General features: G+C 39.9%; 1 protein-coding gene across 2 annotated transcripts in view; it reads left to right on the forward strand.

The window, feature by feature from the left end:
- tnikb (TRAF2 and NCK interacting kinase b) overlaps nt 1–23,570 on the forward strand; it is a 375,714-nt gene that overhangs the window by 211,216 nt on the left and 140,928 nt on the right. For both annotated transcript variants that reach the window (XM_028794715.2, XM_028794717.2), the window contains exons 5-8: nt 15,928–16,038; nt 16,137–16,227; nt 16,380–16,510; nt 20,299–20,353. In XM_028794715.2, coding sequence (XP_028650548.1) covers nt 15,928–16,038; nt 16,137–16,227; nt 16,380–16,510; nt 20,299–20,353 — 388 coding nt within the window. The remainder of the gene's footprint in view (nt 1–15,927; nt 16,039–16,136; nt 16,228–16,379; nt 16,511–20,298; nt 20,354–23,570) is intronic.

Consider the following 23,570-nt stretch of genomic DNA (forward strand, 5'->3'; position numbering starts at 1 on the left):
TTTATCTCAAAACTACTATAACTAAAGTGCTGCGCTGCCATCTTTTATATGCTTGCAGTGATGTCATGTCCTGTATCACAAGGTTGTGTCATGTGACCAAACAAAGTCAATCAAGTCTAAACCAACTTTAGCATATGTAACCAGAAACAGACATCATTAATGGCTGCACCCAGGAAATACCATGTGCAAAACATATAAAAAAAAAACAAACGCATTAAACAATATTGTAATGACATAAGAAATAAAAATTAAATTATTTACAAAAATCAAACATAAAGTTTAATGCCTCTCAGTAGTTTTCTTGTCAGAATGAGTCTCCCAAATATAAAGTAATAATCTATATCCTCTAATCATTTGTTTTTCACAATAAATACTGTAATCCAGAATTGACAGGAACAGAAGAATAATCTGGTAGCCTTATATAGTACCGACAAGAACAGCAGAAACTTAGGAACACTGATCTGGCTGTGTATTTTTGAGCTGTAAGTAGTGAAAAGTCAAGCAAAATGACACATTTTATTGGCTAACTAAAAAGATTACAATATGCAAGCTTTCGAGGCAACTCAGGCACCTTCTTCAGGCAAGATGTAATCAAGTGAAAACTTAGCTCCTAGAAAAAATCAATACACAAACTCTAGACAACTGACCCAACAAGCCCAGAACTGAACCCAGGGCCAAAGAACTGTGCGTCTAAACATGTAGTTGCTGCCATTGTTCTCCAAATCTTATGAAATAATTCAGAAGCAAAAAAGCATAATATGAAGGGACAGACATGGCTTCTGAATCACTTATTCTAAATTACAAGCATGGCATAATGATGGGACAAGGCATTTTCATTGTTCTCTGAGCTGAATGAAATAAAATTTGGTATCAACTTTATAAAAAAGTTATATAAACTAAACACAAAAACTGTTTTTAATTTCAGTTTTTAATGGGTACAGCATTTATTTCTAGTAAAGAAAAGGTGGCAAGTCAGCCCTACTTCATTGAAAAATTATTCCTCTCATTAGTTAATTGAAATAACGTTGTCTTTGTCAAATACTGATTACAACTTTTGTCTTCTGTTCTTCATTGTAGCTAATTTCCAAATGATCCTTTCATTAAGGCTTACACCATTTGATCGTTCCTCTTTGAATTTAGTCTTTTGATTTACGCTAACACTTCAGTCACTTACACCTGGCTGTGTGAACTGCTGTCATCTTCCCATTTAAAGATAAACATTTATTACAGCCAGCGATGGCCTTCAGAAACAAAGAGCAAAGCTGATAATCGGCAAGTAATTCCTTTTCTTTATCAGCAGTCAAAGTAGAGCTGATAACAAAGGAAACTCCTTCAGAGGAGATGCACATCAGAATGAAATAAAGCTTACTTGTGACACATGTCAGCTCTGAAAGCGTCTTTATGAATGAATAGATCTGTTGGATAAGTGAAGCTACTATTTTAACTTCATCAAAATTGCAGGGTTTTCTGTTCCTTCTTTTGATTTATGTAGTATATTTGAACTCAAATCCTCATCCAGAAATGGAATATCTATTAGCACAGACTATCGACTGTCTCTGGGGACCCCTTTCAGACAGTTTTATCTTCCATTTTAATTTTAAAGCTCACTTTAATTTATTAAATAATTCAAATAAAAAAGCTCAATAGTTGGTTCATCCTTTCTTTACATTAACAATTTGCAGATTATTTAAAGTAATTACACTTTTATATAGGCTCAGAGGTTGGTTGACATTTTGTAAAAATCCATCCATCCATCCATCCATCCATCCATCCATCCATCCATCCATCCATCCATCCATCCATCCATCCATCCAGTCAGTCACCCAGCCAGCTGGCCATCTGTTTGCAAATCCATTTAATCCAATTACAGCATTGTTATCTAAATACTGTATATTAAAAATTGGATTCCTGCCTTTCTGTCTGTCCAAGCATCACACAAAAACCACCAGACCAATTTCTAGAAAAGTTAGCCTAACTTAAAATACAGGAAAATAAGATTTTAGATTTCTTGTATATACACATATCTATAAAAAAGTAAAAACTGATACAACCTTACTAAAGGTTGCCATTATTTGCTGAAATAGTACTAAAATAATAGTGCTACATATACATACACTAGATAGAAACAATAGTGTGCCTAACTGATGTTGCTCAGAAGGAATTGCATGTTGTTTATTTACAATCTATCTTATATCTTATTCTTACACATAAAACTGAATTTATATATGTCTGTCTGTCTTTTCAAGCATCCCACGAAAACCGCCATAACTATTTCTACAGAGCTTTGCAGTTATTTCCCGTAATTGTCTTACTTGGAATTTAGGTTAATAAATGTGTATGATTCTGTAAAGTCAAAAATGTCTATTTCCATTTCCACACCCCTTTAGCCTATGAAGCCAGCTGTTTCTCTTTTCAACCTGCGATAGTCATATGTAATCTGACCTTACCCTTCATTTAAAAGTTTAAAACCTGTCATGTATAATTCCAGATCATTCAAATAGTCACCTCAACCAATTATGGCTGATAATGCAGCTTTTTTAAAAGGGTTAAGCACAGATGTCTATCCAAAACAGAAATGCAGTGGTAGAACAACTGCAATATAGAAAGTATTTTTGATAAGCTACTGTTGGACCACATTGTGTGAATATATGGGGAAAGTTAAAAAAATATTTTAAAAAGATGAATAAATATATAGGAAGATATGGGAAGATACACTCAACGTAATTCCTTCTGTTCTTTGAGACAATATAAATGTTAAAGTCCATCCATCCATCCATTGTCTCCCGCTTATCCGAGGTCGGGTCGGGGGGGGCAGCAGCTTGAGCAGAGATGCCCAGACTTCCCTCTCCCCGGCCACTTTTTCTAGCTCTTCCGGGAGAATCCCAAGGCGTTCCCAGGCCACTCGAGAGACATAGTCCCTCCAACGTGTCCTGGGTCTTCCCCGGGGCCTCCTCCCGGTTAGACGTGCCCGGAACACCTCACCAGGGAGGCGTCCAGGAGGCATCCTGATCAGATGCCCGAGCCACCTCATCTGACTCCTCTCGATGCAGAGGAGCAGCGGCTCTACTCTGAGCCCCTCCCGGATGACTGAGCTTCTCACCCTATCTTTAAGGGAAAGCCCAGACACCCTGCGGAGGAAACTCATTTCAGCCGCTTGTATTCGTGATCTCGTTCTTTCAGTCACGACCCATAGCTCATGACCATAGGTGAGGGTAGGAACATAGATCGACTGGTAAATTGAGAGCTTCGCCTTGCGGCTCAGCTCCTTTTTCACCACGACAGACCGATGCAGAGCCCGCATTACTGCGGATGCCGCACCGATCCGCCTGTCGATCTCACGCTCCATTCTTCCCTCACTCGTGAACAAGACCCCGAGATACTTGAACTCCTCCACTTGGGGCAGGATCTCGCTACCAACCCTGAGAGGGCACTCCACCCTTTTCCGGCTGAGGACCATGGTCTCGGATTTGGAGGTGCTGATTCTCATCCCAGCCGCTTCACACTCGGCTGCGAACCGATCCAGAGAGAGCTGAAGATCACAGCCTGATGAAGCAAACAGGACAACATCATCTGCAAAAAGCAGTGACCCAATCCTGAGCCCACCAAACCGGACCCCCTCAACGCCCTGGCTGCGCCTAGAAATTTTGTCCATAAAAGTTATGAACAGAATCGGTGACAAAGGGCAGCCCTGGCGGAGTCCAACTCTCACTGGAAATGGGTTCGACTTACTGCCAGCAATGCGGACCAAGCTCTGGCACCAATCGTACAGGGACCAAACAGCCCTTATCAGGGGGGCCGGTACCCCATACTCTCGGAGTACCCCCCACAGGATTCCCAGAGGGACACGGTCGAATGCCTTTTCCAAGTCCACAAAACACATGTAGACTGGTTGGGCAAACTCCCATGCACCCTCCAGGACCCTGCTAAGGGTATAGAGCTGGTCCACTGTTCCGCGACCAGGACAAAAACCACACTGTTCCTCCTGAATCCGAGGCTCGACTATCCGACGGACCCTCCTCTCCAGGACCCCTGAATAGACTTTTCCAGGGAGGCTGAGGAGTGTGATCCCTCTGTAGTTGGAACACACCCTCCGATCCCCCTTCTTAAAGAGGGGGACTACCACCCCGGTCTGCCAATCCAGAGGCACTGTCCCTGATGTCCATGCGATGTTGCAGAGGCGTGTCAACCAAGACAGTCCTACAACATCCAGAGCCTTGAGGAACTCCGGGCGTATCTCATCCACCCCCGGGGCCCTGCCACCAAGGAGTTTTTTGACCACCTCGGTGACCTCAGTCCCAGAGATGGGGGAGCCCACCTCTGAGTCCCCAGGCTCTGCTTCCTCATTGGAAGGCATGTTAATGGGATTGAGGAGGTCTTCGAAGTACTCCGCCCACCGACCCACAACGTCCCGAGTCGAGGTCAGCAGCGCACCATCCCCACCATACACAGTGTTGACACTGCACTGCTTCCCTTTCCTGAGACGCCGGATGGTGGACCAGAATCTCCTCGAAGCCGTCCGAAAGTCGTTCTCCATGGCCTCCCCAAACTCCTCCCACGCCCGAGTTTTTGCCTCAGCAACCACCAAAGCCGCATTCCGCTTGGCCTGCCGGTACCTATCAGCTGCCTCCAGGGTCCCACAGGACAAAAGGGTCCTGTAGGACTCCTTCTTCAGCTTGACGGCATCCTTCACCGCCGGTGTCCACCAACGGGTTCGGGGATTGCCGCCACGACAGGCACCGACCACCTTACGGCCACAGCTCCGGTCAGCTGCCTCAACAATAGAGGCACAGAACATGGCCCGTTCGGACTCAATGTCCCCCACCTCCCTCGGGATGTGGTCAAAGTTCTGCCGGAGGTGGGAGTTGAAGCTACTTCTGACAGGGGGCTCTACCAGACGTTCCCAGCAGACCCTCACAACACGTTTGGGCCTACCACGCCTGACCGGCATCCTCCCCCATCATCGAAGCCAATTCACCACCAGGTGGTGATCAGTTGACAGCTCCGCCCCTCTCTTCACCAGAGTGTCCAAGACATGTGGCCGCAAGTCCGACGACACGACCACAAAGTCGATCATTGAACTGAGGCCTAGGGTGTCCTGGTGCCAAGTGCACATATGAACACCCCTATGCTTGAACATGGTGTTCGTTATGGACAATCCGTGACGAGCACAGAAGTCCAATAACAAAACACCGCTCGGGTTCAGATCGGGGGGGCCATTCCTCCCAATCACGCCCTTCCAGGTCTCACTGTCATTGCCCACGTGAGCACTGAAGTCTCCCAGCAGAACGAGGAAGTCCCCAGAAGGTATGCCCTCTAGCACCCCATCCAGGGACTCCAAAAAGGGTGGGTACTCTGAACTGCTGTTCGGTGCATACACACAAACAACAGTTAGGACCCGTCCCCCCACCCGAAGGCGAAGGGAGGCTACCCTCTCGTCCACCGGGGTAAACCCCAATGTACAGGCTCCAAGTCTGGGGGCAATAAGTATACCCACACCCGCTCGGTGCCTCTCACTGGGGGCAAGTGTGTAGCATATTTGGTAAGTAATTATTTTTATTTGAACACCCTTGTCATAATTAACAGTAAAAACAGTTTTTTTTTACTGTTTACCATATTAGTTTCTAAAGAAAAAGAGCTGGGGTATCAGCATGGTAAACTCATATAATTAAATAGAATGCAAACAAGAAGAAAACACACAACAATTCTGGAGACCTCTATACAGATGCCAGGTCAGGATAGAACTGTCTCAAAAAGGCAGATCTTCAGGTCTGTCCTTCCCACAGTAAGAGGAATGTCCAGGTGGATGGATAATGGAAGTAAAGTCAGTGGTGTTACAGCAGTCAATCTTCTGGTCCTCAGAGGGAGGAAGAGAAAAGGTATTAGGACACAACACCAAGCAGTCCCCTATATGTACTCATGACACAGTATATTATAAGACTGGGAGGTGATCACAGGTTTAGCAGTTGAAAGTGAGCAGGTTTCTTCTGTTCAGACATTTTGGTCTTTTTTTTTAGAATGTTCTGCTATTCTGTGCAAATAAATTAATTAACAAAGAACAAGCAAACGCTTAACACTCTATACTCTTCCTCACAGCAGCATAGCAAAGCAATCTTCTGTGCTGTTCTGAGTCTAATATGTGATCAGTGCCACCAAGAGCATGGGAAGTGGGTGTCAAAAACGACCTCCTCATTTCAGTCAATGTTTTCCTTTTTGCAAAACCCAAATAATAATGGGTTCTCGTTTAACATTTTTGTTCAAAAAATGGGGAAGGGCATGTACTCTTAGCCAAATTATAATCTTCCTGCTCCACTTCACATATGGTCATGTGAAAAAGAAAGTACACCCTCCTTTAGATTTATGGATTACTTATCAGAGCATAACTAACAATCATCTTGTCCACACCAAGCTTGAAAATTAGATAAATCCAACTTGGGTGACAGACATCACATTAGAGATTTTAATTTGTTCAACATGAATGTGATTGATATTTTTTATGTCTATTTTAAGTGGCTTTGAGACTTCAAATGCTTATATGGAATGCCAGCTTGCACTACTATTTGGAGAGATAAGTTCCATAAACTTAATTAAAATTAATATTTTGATGCTGAATGACATTGCAGTAAAGAGAAAATAAAATGACCCTAACAGTTACAGTCTGCACACACTAGAATGAGAGAGGACTGTTATCCTTCTTCTATAAGAACTGAAAATAATTTGATAAGTGAAAAAAAATATCATTTAAGAATGCTGCCCTATGATACAAATAAATTTGTTTATATCTGTATGACTTTATGCTATGACCAATCATGTCAATATGTATGTAAATTAGAAATGTAGCAGTTGCAGTATCAGAGGGAAATAGGATACTATTAGAAAAACAGCTAGAAATTTATCATAATAAATATAAAGGAAATTAGATTAAAAGTATAAGGAAAAAAATGTGAAAACTTTTGTAAAAAATCTGATTTCCTGGTAAACATCTAACAATGAACACTTTCAGGGTGATTTCAGCACTCGCTTTACCTTTGTCCACAGAATAAGTGGCTTTATTTCAGAAACCAATGGTTGAATTTACTTACTTATAGGTCATAAATTTTAAAAATTCTACAGCATTATGCACAAAAGATGCATTCTTGACTATCATGGCGCCAGAGAGTGGTGATATGTTGCATATTCAAGAAATATTATAATATTATACCAAACAAGCAAAAGAATTGCAAAAATGAAGAAAAGTCTTGGATAATGAGTGGAGAGCAGTCACAGTGAAGCACTATAAGGGCAAATTGCCGTTACGTCTGAAGGAGACCCAGTAGCATTTCAAGACACTTCTTTTGGCTAAAAGTTTTCAATGCTAGTGGGTCATAGAAATAATGTGCATCATTGTTCATAATGACCATCAGTTTTGTTTTCTCTCTTCCACTGCTACCTCTCTGTCCCATAACTGAGCCTTCCTTCTTAATTAGCTGTTGATTTGGTGGGACTCACACTACAGCATTATACAGCATGTAAAGGACGTCACTACCCACACTAAAGGAACAGTCTTACCAGGAGAGTCTGCTCTACCTTTTCTTACTCAGGTTCCACTGTGTTACCAGTCCAGCCTGTCAGTAATGGGGGCCCCTAAGTATGTGTAACAGTCCACCACCTCCACGCCACTCGCTGAATACTGACCAGGTGTAGAGGCTTTTCGGTGTTGCCAAAGACATTAACCACTATCCTATTTTTTCTGATTAAGTTGAACTCAAATATTTTTGCACCAAGGAAAAATGCCATCCACCTGAATCCCATATACTCTGTCTCATAACCCTTGAAAATGCAACTCATTAGTGTAGAATCATTACAGAATTTCTGAGCGTGATGTGGCCTGGTATCATATTTATAGTCCAAGGCATGTAAGGTGAACAGAAAAGGTGACAGAATTGTTCCTTCTGATGCTCCAATGTGGCTCACAGCCACATCAGAGACACAGTCCTTGAGCTTCACAAACTGCAGTCTGTTGGACAGGTAGTCCATTATTCAGATCACAACGGTGTACCTATAAAGGCAGCCCAAATCAAACAAAGCCAAATCCACAAACCAGAAATTGGTAATCAAAAAAACAGAGACAGAAAAGGTCAAAATACAGAAAAATCTACAAAATAAGTGCTTACGATTAAACTCTGCAAAAACGCAGTGCCAATTTGGAAGACCTGACCTTCTTCCTGAGATTTTATAAGCAGAGAACAATTCTTGAGCTGCGGTTTTGAGGAGACAGGGCATATAACTAAACATATACCAACAATTTTGAATAATAAATATACCCATAATGTGTGAAGCTACACTGAAGATCTCACAGGAGACACATACAAATGCTAATACCAGTTGTTCATAAGGTGTACAGATAAACCTCAGAAAAGGAATATTAAATACTCATTTAGTGCTTTGTTCAGTATCAATCAGATTGGTATTGGATCGCATTGGTAAATAACAGTTCACACTTTTATTAGTACTAAGAGAATAATATTTTAAAAGTGTTCTGAAAAATAGTTATATATCTTGGCTAACACCTCACCTTATGTCTAGCTTTCTTGATTGCTAAGTGAGTTTATGCATTACAATGCACACAATGGTATTTTTCCAGTTGTATGAGTGATAGGATATGTCACACATACCAATAACAGTATAACAGTTACCATTAAAGCCCTCAAAAAACGTCAGTGACCAAAGACCATATGCCACTGCTGTAACATGCACAAAATGTTGGAAATCTTCCTGAAACAAATGCATCTACTAAATCCTTCATATGACATCCGTAATAGTGAGAACTGCTCTGGAGCCTTTCAATGCAAATCATTCCACACATTTCCCAGAAATTCATGAAAATAAGAAGTGCACTTTTTTGTAAGTTGTTGCTGCTTATACCTAATCCCCCAAAAAAGTGAGTCACTCTTGCCTTGCAGCTCAATGACACATAGCAATTCATCCCGCTATTTTAAAACTTTTCTAATCAACTAAACTGTCATGGTGCAAAGTAGTGCCTGATGCCGCCAAGATAGCCTCCAGCCCCTTTAGTCTCGAATTGGATTAAGTGGGTTTGAAAAGTGTGTTATATTATTAATAAATATTTAGTCATAGACTTATAAATAGTTAGTATGCTTTGTTTAGTGATTCAGTCTAATACATCCAATTTAAGAATACTGTATAAGAGAAATGAGACTAACAGAACATATATCCAGTTGGAATTAGAAAATAAGAAAACAAAAACTCTGCATATCTACATTGTAGAAAAAACAAACTTCTTAGGGACGACAGTCTTTTAGAATAAACAAAGTTAGGGTGTGGCTGACCTAGACCAATGGGCCCCCTGCCCCTTCCTAGGAATTCTGTATTACAATACAGTACGCAAGAGTGTCACAGCAGGATGTCAAGAAGAGCCAGAAAGTGGGGAAAATGGTCAGAGAATGGCACAAGTGTTCATCCTCGCAGCTCCAGGTCCCTCAGGTTAAAAATCCTGACTTGTCTGTATGAAAGGAGACATGCAAACTGGCAAGTTTAAATTGATCCAATGTTCAGTAATGTGAGTGTGCACCTGAATGTGTCATGTGATTGACAAGCACTCCATATTGGCTTATTGAGTTGGCTTCTACCTTGGGCCAGTGCTGACAGAATAGACTTTATTCCTGTGCATCCTAGATATAGAATTGATGGATCTACAGATAGTAAAATTGTTAATAAAAATAAGCAATGATAAAAGTAACAATTTAATTGTATTTAAAGAAATCATAGTTTTTTTACAGTATGAAGTACTAAACCTCTTTAAATGAGAGAACTTAACCTATATCCCTAAAGTAGGCCTACTTGAAAGGAGTATGAAGTACAGACATTACTTCTGAAAGGTAAATGTGATCCAATAAACATAAAGCTTTATACGATGGATTCTTTAATCAACTTTAAATATTGACGTGTTGTTTAACATTTGAAGTTACATGGTCATGCTTCATATGGTTGATCTACTTATGATCACTTTTGGGACATTTGAGTGTTTTAAGCTGCCTCCAATTAAGGTATTTCCATAATTAATTCTTTTTAGTATAAATAATGGTATTTTTCTGTATCTTGCCAATTGGGGAAAACCATAAATTCTTAATATTTTCAAGGTAAAGAAATCAGATGTCAGTGTAGTAATTTGAGAACTAAAAATCAGATCATTGTCAAAGATAACAATGAGCAAAAGAGCTGACTTTCATTCTTCCTACAGTTTCATGAAATTGACACTGAAATTTGTTTCACATGCAATTTTCTAATTGGGAAACACAAAGCTCACTTAAAGGATTTTTTTTTTCTGGTGAAAAGCAAGAAATAATGTAATACTAACAAAAATACATACCCTCCCATATAAAATATGTTATATAATTCCTGCCAAATAATACAAAGAGTACACAACACACCCTAATTGAGGCTTATCAGGTGTATGCACCTTTGTTTCCCCATGCAGGGATCAAACCTCGAACATCAACACTTGAGGCGTCACTGTGGCTGGTTTCCTTATTTGACATTTGCAAATCAGGGTATTACATCCATAAGTCTGATAGCTGTCTGATTAGTTGGGTTGTAACCTACTAGGTAATGGTTTTGGTTGGTCAGCCAGTCGGCAAACATCCGCCACACCCTCTCAGTTGTGAAAAGCAGATCATAGCCGTGTGTATCTCCTGCCCTGCTATAGAACATGTCAATGTATATACAGTATATGTGTATGTATATATGTCTATGTGTTTATGTATATATATATTGTGACAGAAAGGGGACCCTATCGCTTCCTTGAACCCTCGGACACCACGCCAGACACCAGGTAAAAGTCCAAATATTATATTTATTTAGACAATAACGTGCACAAAGCACCCTCCTCTCCACAATACTCATAAACAATAACAATAATCCTACAATAATCAATCCTCCACTCCCAGACGCGTTGCCACCCTTCCACCCAGCTCAGCTCAATGCTCTGGTGTCTCTTAGAGTCTTTTATAGTCCCTGATTCAGAAGTGTTTCCCAGCCTTCAGTCCATGTGACTCTTATCACTTCCGGGTCAGATAAAAAGTCTTCTTCTTCATCCTGGAAGCACATCATTCCTCTTGTCCATGTGACTCTGACGTACTTCCGGGACATAGGGTAAATAGTCGCTGCTCCTCCCTGCAGCACCTTCTAGTGGCCCCCGTGGCATCCATCAGGGCTGTAAAGGAAAACTCCAATATCCATAATTCCCTGCTGGCATTCGGGGCACCTCCATGCTGCAGGGAGGGCTCCACCTGGCGGCTTAGGGGTATTGGCCGGGATGAACGGCCATATATATATGGTGGTGGTGCAGTGGTAGCGATGCTGCCTCTGAGTAAGGAGACCTGGGTTCACTTCCCGGGTCCTCCCTGCATGGAGTTTGCATGTTCTTCCCATGTCTCTGTGGGTTTCCTCCGGGTACTCTAGTTTCCTCCCACAGTCCAAAGACATGCAGGTAAGGTGCATTGGCAATCCTAAATTGTCCTTGGTGTGTGTGTGTGTGCCCTGCGGTGGGCTGGCACCCTGCCTGGGATTTGTTCCTGCCTTGCGCCCTGTGTTAGCTGAGATTGGCTCCAGCAGACCCCCGTGACCCTGTGTTAGGATATAGCGGGTTGGAAAATGACTGACTGACTGACTATTTGCGTGTTAATATCAAAGACAAAAAGAATGAAAATGTATAATGAAACATAATTTTCTTTCAATTTATTACGTTTTACTATTTTTAACTATGGTTAATTACTTACTGAAATGTAAAATAGTTAGTTCTATAATGCATATGTAACTGTCCCCATGAAAATAACAATCTCTTTAAATTGTACATCCGGTTACCCATACCCGGTGGTTGGCAAGCAAAGTGATACAATAATATACGCACACACTTTTACTAAGGAGTGGCTTCCGTCTGGCCACTCTACCATACAGGCCTGATTGGTGGATTGCTGCAGACATGGTTGTCCTTCTGGAAGGTTCTTCTCTCTCCACAGAGGACCTCTGGAGCTCTGACAGAGTGACCATTGGGTTCTTGGTCACCTCCCTGACTAAGGCCCTTCTCCCCCGATTGCTCAGTTTAGATGGACGGCCAGCTCTAGGAAGAGTCCTGGTGGTTTCGAACTTCTTCCACTTACCAATGATGGAGGCCACTGTGCTCATTGGGACCTTCAAAGCAGCAGAAATTTTTCTGTAACCTTCCCCAGATATGTGCCTCGAGACAATCCTGTCTCGGAGGTCTACAGACAATTCCTTTGACTTCATGCTTGGTTTGTGCTCTGACATGAACTGTCAACTGTGGGACCTTATATAGACAGGTGTGTGCCTTTCCAAATCATGTCCAATCAACTGAATTTACCACAGGTGGACTCCAATTAAGCTGCAGAAACATCTCAAGGATGATCAGGGGAAACAGGATGCACCTGAGCTCAATTTCGAGCTTCATGGCAAAGACTGTGAATACTTATGTACATGTGCTTTCTCAATTTTTTTATTTTTAATAAATTTGCAAAAACCTCAAGTAAACTTTTTTCACGTTGTCATTATGGGGTGTTGTGTGTAGAATTCTGAGGAAAAAAATGAATTTAATCCATTTTGGAATAAGGCTGTAACATAACAAAATGTGGAAAAAATGATGCACTGTGAATACTCTCCGGATGCACTGTATATTTGGCTCACAACACCTTCCTTACGCCAGTGTTTCTGAACCTTTATGGTCTTACACTCCAGTTTTGCCTTTTAATTTAAACACTAACAGCAATTGCAAACCACCCCCTTGATGGAACGAGCATGATCGGGGGTTCCCCTAGGTGAAAAAAACTCACTTAGAAAAGGGGAAACATATCTCATAGTGCTGCCAATCACTTACAAAATCCACTCACAAACCAACTACAGCAACTCACGACCTACCAGTAGCAACCCAGATCACAACCCAGTGGTGGTGAAACACTGACTTAAGTGACCTACTCACAAACAATTATTGGCAACTCATGACCCACCAGTGGTGCGATCCAGTGATTAAAGAAACACTGCCTTAACCTGGTGTGCAGCTGCCGAGACGTGAAGATCGACTTGTGCCACTTCATACTGGCACTTAAATTATTCATACTGGTGACCCACACCAGGATCCACAGAGTTTCATTTGCAATGACCTGTGCACTTTGTTACTGGTGTTCCTTACTCTTGAATTTACCATTTTCTAAGCCTACTTAATCCTCACACTAGTCAAAATTAATATTTACAATTCAAGGTGATAGAGCACTAAAAATACTCTTGACTCTGAAGCATACATGTGACACAGGGAGCAATTACTCAGGCATTCACAATATTCTTGGCCAGTATGGAGTTGCTGATTTACATATTACATTGCTTTTAATTTTCAGGAAACTACCAGGTCTGAATAAAACCTACTATATGAACTGTCTGAATGAATAAAATATCTAACCCCAAGATTAGCCCAAAGGCTTTGGAAATCGTACATCATCCACCTATTGAATCCTTCCACTACTTTAATCTTTTCCTGTCCCTACACTTGAAATATGCCAAAAAAGTGCTTTTTAACAGGTTTTTCAAAAACTGCATTCCACAGGAATCCCATGAGAACATGACAACAGAATTAAAACTAAGTGCTTTGAAGTAGTAACAATACCCACCATACCACCATGACACATTTAATGTAACATCCAATGCTGGATAAAAAACATAAAACCATTCAAATTTCCCCATATTTCACAATCACAATCAGGTACTGTATCTGCTTGATAGACTGCTGCCTTTAAGGGATATTTTAGAACCATTGTGTTAGGTAGGCCTAAAGCCCCTGAAGTGGTAAGCCAATTCAGGTGACTATATTTCTTTGTGTAACTCATATTTTAGAAATGATCACTGGAACTGACATACTGTAGTCCTTTTTAGGTGAAAATGACTTCAATAGGATGAGAATCATATTTCTAAACTTAAAAATCCAAGCATTTTCTAAACTACTTAGTCCACCGCAGGGTGATGTGTAGGTGGAACCCTTCTCTGCAGCAAAAGCCACAAGGCCACACACCAAGCCTGCATTAATTCAAAAATCTGTTTCTAAATTCTTTCAAGATAAGATGGATTGACAGAAAAAAGAATGAAATCATAGACGTTAGTTGTATCCCTACAATACTTCACATTTTAACACTGATTATGTGAAGCATATGTTTCCTTACATTGAATTGTGTTGTGGTACAAGGTGATGTTGTTAAAATAGACACATACTTTGCTATCTACATATGCTTGTATTTCCTCATAATGTTCATATCTGCTTGGTTACTAGATACTTATTTGTGCATATAAAAAGTCAAAACATTCAAAAAAGCAAGATAACCAAATTGGCCAAGCTGCAAAAATGCAATTAAACCCCTGCTCTCTATTGTATACAGCCCATCTCATTACAATAAGCATATTGGAAGCCTTCTGTAATCAGGAAAGTCAGAAGCTGGACTTGAAATCACAGCATATAGGAGTCAAGTCTGTCATTATAGATCCTGAGCAAGTCACTTCCACTACTTGCAGAGTTGGTAGATGAATAATTTTCACTTTATCTATTGCACTACTCTTAGAATATGTTTAGCTGGTAGTTCTTTCTGGTTTTTCTAATTTGAACAGTACCTGCAAACACTGACTGTATATTTTGCATTGTTCATAAGAGCTATCTAAGCCTAACTGGACTCTACCCACCATACAGAACAATCATAGGAAAGGCAGCACAAGGGTTCAGTGCTGAATTATACAAGTCAGTAAGCCTTGCTACAGCACACATACTGTTAAGACAGGTCAGGTCAGGTTGGTGAAGAAAGATTCACTGATCATGATTTTGCCGATGATGCTGTGATTTTCGCAGAGTCAATGGAGGCTCTGATCGGGGCACTTGAGAGACTGAACGAGGAGTCTGAGTGTCTAGGCTTGTGAGTGTCCTGGATAAAAACCAAGCTCCAGGCATTTAATGACCTATTAGGACAGCCATCAGCAGCGTGTCTGTCTGCGGAGAGAGTGTCGACTTCGTCAAGAGGTTTACTTACCTCAGCAGTGACATTCATGTCTCTGGTGACTCTTCCTATGAAGTCAGTAGACGGATTGGGACAGCATGGGGGGTCATGAGTCACCGGAAAGGGTGGTGTGGGGCTCCCAATATCTCTGCAAGAGGACAATGTCCAAGTCTCTAGAGTCCTGGTGCTTCCTGCTTTGCTATATGGTTGTGAGACATAGACCCTATGCTTAGACACACCTAGAAAAAACTGACACCTTACTGTGCTATAGAGCAAGAAAATGGCAACTGGTTTGTAAGCAGTGTACTCCAGCCTGGCATTTTTCATTAAAGGTCCTATTAATAATATAAAGATTGACATGACTGTGAATGGTCATAACATTTCAAATGAATATGCTCAGTGGTAATTTCATGCCATTATACTGCTTCTGCTCCAACTTAAGTTTGCTCAAATTTAGGATTTTTTTTTTGCTTATACAACTGCCAAGCAATAAGATATATAATATCACCTGTGATGAAAAGATATAGATAGGTTGTTATATCCAGAATGGAATTTGCGTCAGCAATGACATCCTACCTTTTTGACGTAAAGTAAGTGTGATAGTGTACAAGACACTGAAGATCACCTGGACTCTAAAATTCAAGGTTGTGGGTTCAGTTTCCACCTCCAGCTTAATATGTGTGATCCTGAGCAATTCACTTAACCTGCCTGTTCTCCAACCATCGCAGTTGTGCTATAGATATGTATTTGTAATGTCAATTGGATAGTGTTTTCTGCCGAAAAGATCTAGTAAAAATAAAGATTTTTTACTTGTTTAAACAGTGTGCTGTTTGTAATGACAGATCTGACCTCATTCACAGGTATACCAAAATCATTCTTTCTTGTTTTACAGCTTGTTATGGAATTCTGTGGTGCTGGTTCTGTTACTGACCTCATTAAAAACACAAAAGGAAGTTCACTAAAAGAAGAATGGATTGCTTATATCTGCCGGGAAATTCTCAGGGTAAGTTGTACTTGGTACCCTTATTATTTAACCTAAATTGTTAAAACAGACTTCTCACTGATTACTGTTGTCGCCTCCTGTCTTTTGGCACACCCCAGGGCCTTACTCACTTGCATCATCACAAAGTGATCCACAGAGACATCAAAGGCCAGAATATATTGCTGACTGAAAATGCCGAGGTGAAGTTGGGTAAGCTAAATCATTTGCTCTTCAAAATATTCAAAGCTCTAATGTATTTCTGAACAGTGATACTTTATGCTTTCTGTGTAACCTGACAAGCTAAAGTATATCCTGATGAATTTTGACTAAATCTCAACTTCCTCTTGCATTTTTGCTCATAGTTGACTTTGGAGTCAGTGCTCAGCTTGACCGGACGATTGGCAGAAGAAATACATTTATTGGCACACCCTACTGGATGGCCCCTGAAGTTATTGTATGTGATGAAAATCCCCAGGCTACATATGACTTCAAGGTAAGACTTTTATATAGGCCAAAACACACATTCTTCTAGTAGTTTATAATCCCAGATATCAAGAATGCTTTTAAAAATCAAAAGAAGTTAGCAAAAACAAAGAAAACAGGTGAAGACCTAGGGCACTTTTCCACCTAGTTTGTTTGGACCAGTTTTTTTAAACTCTGGTATGATTTCCCCAAAAGTCTGGCTTGTTTAGATAAATGTGAACACACCAGTCTCACTCTGGCGTGGACCAGAACAACTGTACCGAGGCCCATTGGAAAGGGTGGTGTCGATGCAGTACCAAGCGAACCCTGGAGTGGTTCACTTAAGGAATGAATGCGATCCAACACGGGACCAATCTATCTACATGAAATACGATATATTATGAGTGAAATTTGTAATCACGTTGACAGTCTCCTGCTGGTAATTGTGGAAACTCATTTATAGCATAATGATTTGGGAATTAACATCAGGCATTAAAAACAATAAAAAGGTATAAAAAATAAACATGAACATTAGTACAAATGCAATGCATTTTGCGTAAAACAACTGGTACTCAAGAGCTTCTTGTGTGCGAGATTGGATAACATTTGACCATGCTAAAAAAAAATGGGGAGGGCTATATTTACTTGTGATCGGGGTCCATCAAAACACATACAGAGGTGTCAAAAAAAAAAAAGCAGTGGCTTGTGAGACAAGCGATCAAAAGTCCTAATCTTACACCACTAAAGTGATGTGTGCAGATGGGGTGTCTTCTCATTGCCTGCACTAACTTTGACTTTGACATGTTAGTCAATCTTAATCAAGCATTCCGAAATAAACATTATTATTAGATATGTTCAAGAGCAGACATAATGAGATGTCAAGCAAAATGACACCTTTTATTGGCTAACTAAAAAGATTACAATATGCAAGCTTTCTAGGCAACTCAGGCTCCTTCTTCAGGCAAGATGTAATACAGAGACTCTAGTACTACAGACATACAAGAGTAGACATGTAAAAGAAAATTGCATGATGAGCCTCTGTGTATGCCTTCAGCAGAGTTTCTCTTCTGTTGTACACTCAGCAATTCGAAACATGTTCTTCAGCACATAATTTTTAAGTAGTCTTCCAATTAATAATTATGAAAAAAATGTATCAGAATGCAAAACAAAGCTGTTGTTAACCCTCTGGGAAAAAAATAAATACTTCTGCCCAATGAAAGAAGTCCACAACACATCTTCTGGACATTTATTGATACTTCTGGTTCACTTGAAAGTTTGCAATATGAAAAGCAACTGAACTAACTGGAAACTGAAACAAATTAATGAAATGTACCCTGACTCTGAGCAAAGCAAATGGATTGTTAGTGTGAAAATTAGTGTGAAAACGCCTTTAGTCTCCCTGTATTATCAGAGGTAGGTTCTCTTTAAGCATTCCAACAAAAGAAATCTAGTGTTTTTCCTTTGATTCTTAGCTCAGGCTCACAGCGTGTAAATCCTTTGGTAAAGTATCAAATTTTGTTTATTTTTATGAACACTATATGGAGTTCCTTTAGTCAGCAGGATATGAGCATGACTACCTATATTTCTGTCACTTATTTATAGTGATCCGTGATCATGTGACCAGAAGGTTCAATTTTCTAATTATTGTCCTCCCCTAAAAAAAGAAAAAAAGCATAACTCTGAGGAATCTAGACTTACTTGTTAGACCCAATAGTGTTTCAGTTGTGTCTGAAGTGGAGCAAATGGTGATAATTGAAGCATTCTAGGATACATAAAACATACTGTATGCTTTCATTAATTCATCAAATTTACCTATAATGTACCATTTTATTGCAATCGTCAATTTATGTGATTTCTTCTTATATTGTAAGTTGTGGTTGAGCGAGGTATGACATGAGATCCAAAAATACATGTTGGTGTGCCTACCAGGTTGCCCTGTTTAATTATGGTGCCAGTTGAAACAGAAAAAGTGCTTGATGGTGCATAAACAAACAGCAGCACAAGTCTACAGTGCCCTCTGCTAATCAATCAGGTCTGGGGAAGAGCTCTGTCCTGTGCTCAGTCTACATCCAAATGACATGGCACCTTCTGGAAGTATCTTGAATTTATAGTCCGCTGACTGTAAGTGGAAGAGTCAGTTGCCTCATTGGGTGTCTTCTCAGAGCTGTGGGAACAGAAAGAGGCAATACCATTAGCAAAATCGTCCCTCTCGTCTCAGGATGGTATTGCGTACCTCGGATGAGCCCAGAAGGTGAACCTCTGACTTGCATGTGTGACAAAGTATACACGTACCATACAACAGGAGCATCTGTGGTGATCTTAAAAGAAATGGCACTGCTACTAGGAATGCAGCACTTATATACTGTACTAAGTACTGTTGTTTCAGTTGTGAATGCTTCAATTGCATAAGCATTTGGTTGCAGGGTAGAAATGTGTAGCACATAAACTACTTGTCATCCCAACAAAGATATTTTTGCCTCTTCTTATTAAATTTTAACTAATGAAACATTTTGTGAATATAATGAACAAGGATGATGAAGGATTTTGGTATATGAGACAGATGTTTCCATGAATAACTGATGCCAAGATTAAAGAAAGTATTTTTGTTAGTGCATAATTCAGACATGCATGCAGACATGAGCCATACCAGTCGATCTATGTTCCTACCCTCACCTATGGTCATGAGCTGTGGGTAGTGACCGAAAGAACGAGATCGCGAATACAAGCTGCTGAAATGAGTTTCCTCCGCAGGGTGTCTGGGCTTTCCCTTAAAGATAGGGTGAGAAGCTCAGTCATCTGGGAGGGGCTCAGAGTAGAGCCGCTGCTCCTCCGCATTGAGAGGAGTCAGATAAGGTGGCTCGGGCATCTGATCAGGATGCCTCCTGGACGCCTCCCTGGTGAGGTGTTCCAGGCACATCCAACCGGGAGGAGGCCCTGGGGAAGACCCAGGACACGCTGGAGGGACTATGTCTCCCGGCTGGCCTGGGAACACCTCGGGATTCTCCCGGAAGAGCTAGAAGAAGTGGCCGGGGAGAGGGAAGTCTGGGCATCTCTGCTCAAGCTGCTGCCCCCGCGACCCGACCTCGGATAAGCAGAACAGGATGGATGGATAATTCAGACATGTCATCAATGACAGACAGTCCACAGGGCCATAGGAAATCACATGAAAGGCTTTCAAGGATGTTGACAATTTTTCAGGCAACTGCAGAGCACCAAACTGTGAATTGCAACATGGTGCTTAAGATCGATTTTCTGCATTCACTACTGGACTTCTTCCCTGCTAATCTTGGTGCAGTCAGTAACAAACATGGTGAAAATTTTCACCAGAACTTTGCAGAGATGGGAAAGTGGATTGCATCAGTGCTGGCTGACTATTATTGGACACAGAAACAGGAAGCATCAGGTGCTGAGTACAAACGAAAATCAGCAGCAAAACTTTTTTAGCGTTACACAGTCACTCTGATATATTTGTGCTCAGCTTGAAGCTTCTATCATTAGCCCCAAAAATCTTTTAGGAAGTCAAAAAATTTAAAAAATATTGTCCAGTACTTTCAAATACTCGTGCCATAGTAGTCTAGGACACACAGTTTTTCTAAGAAATACAGCCCTTTTAGAGTTTTATTTTGTGTTATTATCATGTATTATCAAAAGAAATATTTGGTCTTATTTACCTTTTGTGGTGTGAAATGTGACACTTGAAATTTGATTACAGAGTTTGTGCCAACTTCTCATAGTTCATAGTACTTATAGCATGATTTTCAGTTAGAAATTCCTTAAGCTAAACTGATGATCCTTATTTTTGTTTTGTTCCTCTTTCAGAGTGACTTATGGTCCTTAGGGATTACTGCCATAGAGATGGCTGAAGGTGCTCCACGTAAGTGTTTGTTGCCTTCCTCCTCTTGAAATTTTGAAAAAGGATGTACTAGATTGTCTTTAGCAGGCTCCTGAGTATCTTCTAGCAAATGACTTTGAGGTGCTCAATAGCACTTGAGCTCTGTCAGGACTGTGTGATCGATTAAGTTTGTTTATGTCATTAACTTTTGATTTTCATTTGTTATTCTTTTTCACTTAGATGCATGATCGGAAAAACATTATTTTCAGATGTTTTTATATTGTTCATTTTTGTTGTTTTGATTTTTTATTGTTCTCTTTGTTTATTAATGGGCACTGCGTTTGTCATTTTATGGTTATGGACCTGACATTTTGCCAGGCAACATGGTGTACTCAAGTGCCGACATGTTTGCATTCTAAAAGAAGACTGTGCATAAAACAACACTTCAAAGCTTACACCACATAAAGGAAATACTTTGTTGAAGATTAGCATTTAAACAATATAAAGAAAGAAAATGTGACTTTGGTTTTAGTTCTGCCCCAGTAGCAAGAAAAAATATGTTGGCTTTGCTGACATTTCACACTATTCCTCTGCCTATGTTTAAGTGAAAGCTCTTTGCAATCTATGCCTCTCGCAAAGTATTTTATTTCCTTGAAAGTTCCTACCCGTCTTGTTAAGCCCATTTAGTGATGCTTTTGTAGGTTTGGACCAAAGATCAAGGTTTCATTTCATATCATTAATTTAAAGTTTTTGATTGCAATCTTTCTACATTGCTTAGTACATTTAAATCTTCCTGACATGCAGTACTGGAACAACTGCAGTGATGTCTCAAGCAGTGGTTTTGACCCTGCTAATGAAACCCTTTTATCTGAGTAATCATCAAGTAATTATAGTTTGAACACTTCTGTCCATTTTTGTGCCCCTCTGTACTCTCATTCATTTTCCCAACAGATCTACCTCTTCTGTATATACCTAAGGAAAGAAAATTCAGGCCATATAAAATGTGTTTCAGCATTAAAGTAGTAGAGGATAGCACAATAATTAGTGTTGTTGCCTCACGCCACTAAAGTCCTTGTACAAATTTCAGCCCAATCAGTGTTTTGGTAGAGTTTTGATGTTCCCATCATGTTCAAGTTAGTTTGCATAATATTCCAATGTCTGAGCAGATTTTCTAGGCATGCATCGTCTTTGGCCTGTTGGGAGTTAATGAGTGAGTAAATTGATCCTGCCCAGTGTCCAGGGTTTATTCCAGCACCGTGATCATTACTACTGGGATGCCTTCCATTATGAATGACCGTTTGTTAGAATAAAAATCGATAAACCAGAAGTAGAGGAAAACATTTGGAATGTCATTGGCTATAAACAAATTAATGAAGCTAGCATTAGATCTTTGTTGTTATCTCAACTGGTTTAGAACTTCTTCCTTCTTTTCTTATTTTCTTTATTTCACCTGATCTTTATTTTAGATTATATCTTTTGTAAAGATCTGTTTAGATACTAACTTTTCACAATAAACACTGACTGAGGTGCTTTTTCAATATATTACATTTTTTTACATCTTTCTATTAGTATACAGTAGTGTTGTGAGGTGATGCAATTTGGTCAGACATTCTAAGGGAGTAAATGGTGGGAAATGAATATATGACTTTATGGGTATATAGTATGGCAATCCACCAATTAAACCTCATTGCCTTCTTATGAAGAGTGCGATTTACATCCATGAAGCAGACGGTTATGGTTGACTACTGCTTCACCCAGTGAGACACAAATGACTATTTTTGGCCGATACTATTGCTGCCACCTCATCTGACTTTGAATGAATTTCTAAATCTTCTGTCAAGACCAGCAGTATTTACCAACAAAATGAACTTAACATATTTTGTTAAGTCAAAGTATTTGTCCCTAATTTGCTTGGAAATGATTAATACTGTTATCCTTATTTATTTTCTTTAACACCAAAACAAATTCTGTACTACTGGTGTTATGATGACAATAAACTAAATAAAATTACTCTAAATGCAAGGTTGTTATAAGTTTATAGTGGTTGGACATATTTTACATAAAAAGAAAGATTCTAATTGAAATATAACTTGTGTATAAAATTGTAAAATGGGACATGACTATACAATTTTTAGATAGTGGGATTTTGCAGATCACATTCTTCCTTTGATCACACTGATTATATGCATACAATAAAGTGGGTACTATACTTCAAAGGTGGGTCTCTATTATACTTTTTCCAGTAGAACTTACCCAGAACTAACACTTAGTTCCACTTGGTTTTTATAATGCTTCACACATATCTAAATTATATATTGATAACATATATAAACTGTACATAGAGTCTAATAATACTGGACAGATGAAAGAGGTGCAGAGGTCCTGCTCCCTGTCTAGTTACACTACCTTCAGCAGATCTTGAAATGAGGCAGACGCTTGGGTTATTTTAATAAAGGAGGTTTTAGGAGGCAAAATTCAGTAACAGACATCGTGCAGGGTAGCCTGCTTTTGATGTAATTGTATTAAAAATACATTTTAGGCAGACAGTTTTTACATGGTGGTGTCATAATGGCTTAAGTGTTAGTGTACTGTGTCACAGCTCTAGGGATCTGAGTTCAGCTCCAGGCCTAATGCTATGCGAGTAGAGTTTGCACATTCTCTTTTTTTTATTTTATTGAACAAATCAAACCCCAGTCCTGAGAAAGAGAGCATGGCCAGCAGAGTAAAACTTAAAGCTAGTGAAAATAAGTACATAGATTAATTAATAAGTGAATAAAAATAAATGGAGAAGAAAAAGAAATGGAGAGAGAATCTGCTTCCTCAGTTCTTTAAAAGCTTATTCTAAAATATTATTGATTAGATCCTGCCAGGTTTTGAAAAAGTTCTGCACAGATCATCTAAGTGAGATTTTTTTTTTTTCCAATTTCAAATAGTATATAACATCAGTTACCCACTGACTTAAAAGAGGAGAGCTAGGATTCTTCCAGTTGAGCAAAATAAGTCTATGTGCCAATAGTGTAGTAAAGGCAATTACGGTTTGTTTGTCCTTCTCCACTTTAAGCCCATCTGGAAATACACCAAACAAAGCTGTTAGTGGGTTAGGAGGGATTGTGACTCCAAGGCTGTCTGAAAGGCATTTAAAAATTTTGGTCCAGAATGATGTTAATTTGGTGCAGGCCCAAAACATGTGACCCAGTGAGGCTGGAGCTTGATTGCAACGTTCACAGGTTGGATCTTGCCCTGGAAACATTTTGGACAA

Source organism: Erpetoichthys calabaricus, chromosome 2, assembly GCF_900747795.2.
Source record: "Erpetoichthys calabaricus chromosome 2, fErpCal1.3, whole genome shotgun sequence".
In the NCBI taxonomy this organism is placed as follows: Eukaryota; Metazoa; Chordata; class Cladistia; order Polypteriformes; family Polypteridae; genus Erpetoichthys; species Erpetoichthys calabaricus.